General features: G+C 44.4%; 1 protein-coding gene across 1 annotated transcript; it reads right to left on the reverse strand.

Moving 5' to 3' along the window:
- Nucleotides 1–476: 476 nt before the first annotated feature.
- On the reverse strand, nt 477–3,710 carry LOC135566190 (protein tweety homolog 3-like). The gene is made up of 4 exons (XM_065014018.1): nt 3,606–3,710; nt 2,316–2,411; nt 1,186–1,258; nt 477–905 (listed from the first exon to the last, which is right to left on the reverse strand). Exons 1-4 carry the CDS (start codon nt 3,686–3,688, stop codon nt 732–734), a joined length of 426 nt encoding a protein of 141 aa, XP_064870090.1. The 5' UTR covers nt 3,689–3,710; the 3' UTR covers nt 477–731.
- Nucleotides 3,711–5,384: the final 1,674 nt, after the last annotated feature.

Consider the following 5,384-nt stretch of genomic DNA (forward strand, 5'->3'; position numbering starts at 1 on the left):
ATAGACTCCTACTGGAACACACAGTGGAGAGAACATCATATAGACTTCTCCTACATGGAACATCATATAGACTCCCTACTGGAACACACACAGTGGAGAAGAACATCATATAGACTCCCTACTGGAACACACAGTGGAGAGAACATCATATAGACTCCCTACTGGAACATCATATAGACTCCCTACTGGAACACACAGTGGAGAGAACACCATATAGACTCCCTACTGGAACACACAGTGGAGAGAACATCATATAGACTCCCTACTGGAACACACAGTGGAGAGAACATCATATAGACTCCCTACTGGAACATCATATAGACTCCCTACTGGAACACACAGTGGAGAGAACATCATATAGACTCCCTACTGGAACACACAGTGGAGAGAACATCATATAGACTCCCTACTGGAACACACAGTGGAGAGAACACCATATAGACTCCCTACTGGAACACACACAGTGGAGAGAACATCATATAGACTCCCTACTGGAACATCATATAGACTCCCTACTGGAACACACAGTGGAGAGAACATCATATAGACTCCCTACTGGAACACACACACAGTGGGGAAAACAGTGTGTGTGTCAGGGTCAAGGTTGACCTGTCTGTCAAAAAGATGGAACCCAGAGGACGGAGATCCATCCATCCATCTATCACTTCCCCCTCTACTTCATTCCCTGCCCTTGTTCCTGTAGTTGTTCCTGTAGTTGTTCTATCTATCTTTCAGTCCCTTCTTTTCCCTGCCTCTCCTCTTCCCCCCTTCTGTTCCCACATTTCTCCAACTCCTTCCATCCAGCTTTGTCCTTCCCTCGTTCCCCTACCTTGGTTGATGACAGCGTTCTCCTTGGTTACCCTGGTGATGTAGGTATCCGGGGAAACACAGAAGTCGCTGGCCGTCTGTGAAGGAGAGACCATATGACCGTCACACAACCACAATACAGCCACACACACACAAAACCATAATCACAAAAAAATGTATCGCAACATAACCACAACACAACCAAACATAGGGTTCAGATCAAATTAAAAGTAAGGTATCTTAGATCTTAAGGGTGATGGACTTACATAATCATTCATCTACACTACTTTGTCTAAGCCAATAGAAATCCAGTGAAATTATGTCATGTCACAGGAAACTGCCGTTGTCCTAGCAACACGTTTCCATGGAGACACTCACCGCGGCAGCTGCCAGCTCCAGTCCCAGAGACCCCCAGCTGATGATGAGAGTCAGAACACCCAACAAACACACCCTGAGAGAGAGAGAGAGAGAGAGAGAGAGAGAGAGAGAGAGAGAGAGAAAGAGGTATTAACACCTTATAAATGTTCAACCCTGTGAAATCACTGTGTGTGTGTGTAAAACAACGTGGGGTTGAGTCAGAGACATGTAACACACACACAACCTGTGAAATGTGAGTCATGCACACAAGATGGGCTTAATGTGTCCTCACTCCCACTCTGTCAATCTCTATCTCTATCTCTCTCTCCTACCCTCTCTCTCTCACCCTCTCTCTCACTCTCTCCTACCCTCTCTCTCACCCTCTCTCTCTCTCGCTCTCTCCTACCCTCTCTCTCTCACCCTCTCTCTCTCTCGCTCTCTCCTACCCTCTCTCTCTCTCGCTCTCTCCTACCCTCTCTCTCTCACCCTCTCTCTCACTCTCTCTCCTACCCTCTTTCGCTCTCTCCTACGCTCTCTCTCTCTCTTCTACCCTCTCTCTCTCCTATCCTCTCGCTTTCTCTCCTACCCTCTCTAGCTCTCTCCTACGCTCTCTCTCTCTCTTCTATCCTCTCTCACTTTTTCGCTCTAATCATCCCTCACTCTACCAGCCTAAACTCCTCTCTCCCTCTAATCATCCCTCGCTCTACCAGCCTAAACTCCTCTCTCCCTCTATTCATCCCTCGCTCTACCAGCCTAAATTCCTCTCTCCCTCTAATCATCCCTCGCTCTACCAGCCTAAACTCCTCTCTCCCTCTAATCATCCCTCGCTCTACCAGCCTAAACTCCTCTCTCCCTCTAATCATCCCTCGCTCTACCAGCCTAAACTCCTCTCTCCCTCTAATTATCCCTCGCTCTCCCAGCCTAAACTCCTCTCTCCCTCTGGGCATCCCTCGCTCTACCAGCCTAAACTCCTCTCTCCCTCTAATCATCCCTCGCTCTACCAGCCTAATCTCCTCTCTCCCTCTAGTCATCCCTCGCTCTACCAGCCTAAACTCCTCTCTCCCTCTAATCAACCCTCGCTCTACCAGCCTAAACTCCAGAGTTTAACTAACACCCAGAGTTCTCTGTGGTCGTCATGTGGTGTGGCTCACCCAATCAGAGTGCCTTTAGAGTTGCGTATCAGTCCGAACAGAACCAGCAGACAGATCAGAACATCAAACAGCAGCAGAGTCAGGTATACCAGCCACCTGGAAATATATAACACAATATATAACACTATATATAACACTATACCAACCACCTGAAATATACTCCTTTAATATAACACTATATAACACTATCCAACCACCTCAAATATATAACACAATATATAACACAATATATAACACTACATATAACACTATACCAGCCACCTGAAAATATATAACACAATATATAACACTATACCAGCCACCTGGAAATATATAACACAATATATAACACTATACCAGCCACCTGGAAATATATAACACAATATATAACACTATACCAGCCACCTGGAAATATATAACACTATATATAACACTATACCAGCCACCTGGAAATATATAACACTACATATAACACTATACCAGCCACCTGAAAATATATAACACAATATATAACACTATACCAGCCACCTGGAAATATATAACACAATATATAACACAATATATAACACTATACCAGCCACCTGGAAATATATAACACAATATATAACACTATATATAACACAATATATAACACAAAGTATAACACAATATATAACACAATATATAACACTATACCAGCCACCTGGAAATATATAAAACAATATATAACACTATATATAACATAATATATAACACTACATATAACACAATATATAACACAATACATAACACTACATATAACACTATATATAACACTATATATAACACTATATAACACAATATATAACACTAAATAACACTATATATAACACAATATATAACACCATATAACACCATATAACAATTTATAACACTATATATAACACTATATATAACACTATATATAACACTATATAACACAATATATAACACTAAATAACACAATATATAACACAATATATAACACTATATACAACACACTATATAACACAATATATAACACAATATACAACACTATATATAACACTATATATAACACTATATATAACACTATATACAACACTATATACAACACTATATATAACACAATATATAACACTATATATAACACTATATACAACACAATATACAACACTATATACAACACTATATATAACACTATACCAGCCACCTGGAAATATATAACACAATATATAACTTTATATAATAGAGTCAGGTACAAATATATAATATAACACAACATATAAAATAATATATAACCCTGTATGGTACATGTATACAGCTGTAACTCACCTGTACCAGTCAAAGGCTTCCGTCTTGAAGGCCAGGTCTTCTAGGGAGATCTCAGTGTTACTCCAGAAGGGGATGTCCACCATGAGTCTGACCAGCTCATCCAGCTGACCCCTGGAGCTTCTGGACGATGGACACGTAGTCAGTCTGTTCAGAGTAGACCGTCTCAACTGGACCAGACCTCCCTCCACTGTCTGGTTCAGAGACAGGGGCGCTGTCCGTCACCTACAGAGACAGAGAGACACATAATCAGTCTGGTCAGTCAGACCATCTCAACTGGACAGGCCTCCCTCCACTGTCTGGTTCAGAGACAGGGCGCTGTACATCACCTACAGGGACAGAGAGAGAGACACATAGTCAGTCTGGTCAGAGTAGACCGTCTCCAACTGGACCAGACCTCCCTCCACTGTCTGGTTCAGAGACAGGGCACTGTCTGTCACCTAGAGAGAGAGAGAGAGAGAGACACATAGTCAGTCTGGTCAGAGTAGACCGTCTCCAACTGGACCAGACCTCCCTCCACTGTCTGGTTCAGAGACAGGGCGCTGTCCGTCACCTACAGAGACAGAGAGACACATAGTCAGTCTGGTCAGAGTAGACCGTCTCCAACTGGACCAGACCTCCCTCCACTGTCTGGTTCAGAGACAGGGCGCTGTCCGTCACCTACAGGGACAGAGAGAGACACATAGTCAGTCTGGTCAGAGTAGACCGTCTCCAACTGGACCAGACCTCCCTCCACTGTCTGGTTCAGAGACAGGGCGCTGTCCATCACCTACAGAGACAGAGAGAGAGAGACACATTTGTGAGTGTTTTTTTAGAATCTGGAAGGTGTTGAGAGGTAGGATGAAAGTGGAGGGATGTTAGCCCTCAGTGCAGTAGGATGAAAGTGGAGGGATGTTAGCCCTTAGTGTGGTAGGATGAAAGTGGAGGGATGTTAGCCCTTAGTGTGGTAGGATGAAAGTGGAGGGATGTTAGCCCTTAGTGTGGTAGGATGAAAGTGGAGGGATGTTAGCCCTTAGTGTGGTAGGACAACAGTGGAGGGATGTTAGCCCTTAGTGTGGTAGGATGACAGTGGAGGGATGTTAGCCCTTAGTGTGGTAGGATGACAGTGGAGGGATGTTAGCCCTTAGTGTGGTAGGATGAAAGTGGAGGGATGTTAGCCCTTAGTGTGGTAGGATGAAAGTGGAGGGATGTTAGCCCTTAGTGTGGTAGGATGAAAGTGGAGGGATGTTAGCCCTTAGTGCGGTAGGATGAAATTGGAGGGATGTTAGCGCTCTGTGCTTGGAGTATTAATGTGAGTGTGTGAGGTGTGTGTGTGTGTGTGTGTGTGTGTGTGTGTGTGTGTGTGTGTGTGTGTGTGTGTGTGAGTGTGTGTGTGTGCGCACGTGCATGTGTGTGTGTGAGTGTGTGTGTGTGCGCGTGTGTGCGTGTGTGTGTGACTGTCCCACCAGTTTGTCGACCCCTGCCACGGTGCGGTTGGCGTGCCGTAGAGAATACGCCAGGCGGTTGGCTCCATCACATGACTCCCCATTTCCATAGAAACCCACGGCGATGCCGGCACTGCGGAAAAGACAGGAAACAGGAAGTGTTATCGCATTGGCCAATATCAGTCACACACACACACACACACACACACACACACACACACACACACTAACATGTATACTCCAAACACAAACACAGAGCTCTAACATCCCTCCAATTTCATCCTACCGCACAGAGCACTAACATCCCTCCAATTTCATCCTACCGCACAGAGCGCTAACATCCCTCCAATTTCATCCT

Source organism: Oncorhynchus nerka, unplaced genomic scaffold (genome assembly GCF_034236695.1).
Source record: "Oncorhynchus nerka isolate Pitt River unplaced genomic scaffold, Oner_Uvic_2.0 unplaced_scaffold_6699, whole genome shotgun sequence".
Classification (NCBI taxonomy): domain Eukaryota; kingdom Metazoa; phylum Chordata; class Actinopteri; order Salmoniformes; family Salmonidae; genus Oncorhynchus; species Oncorhynchus nerka.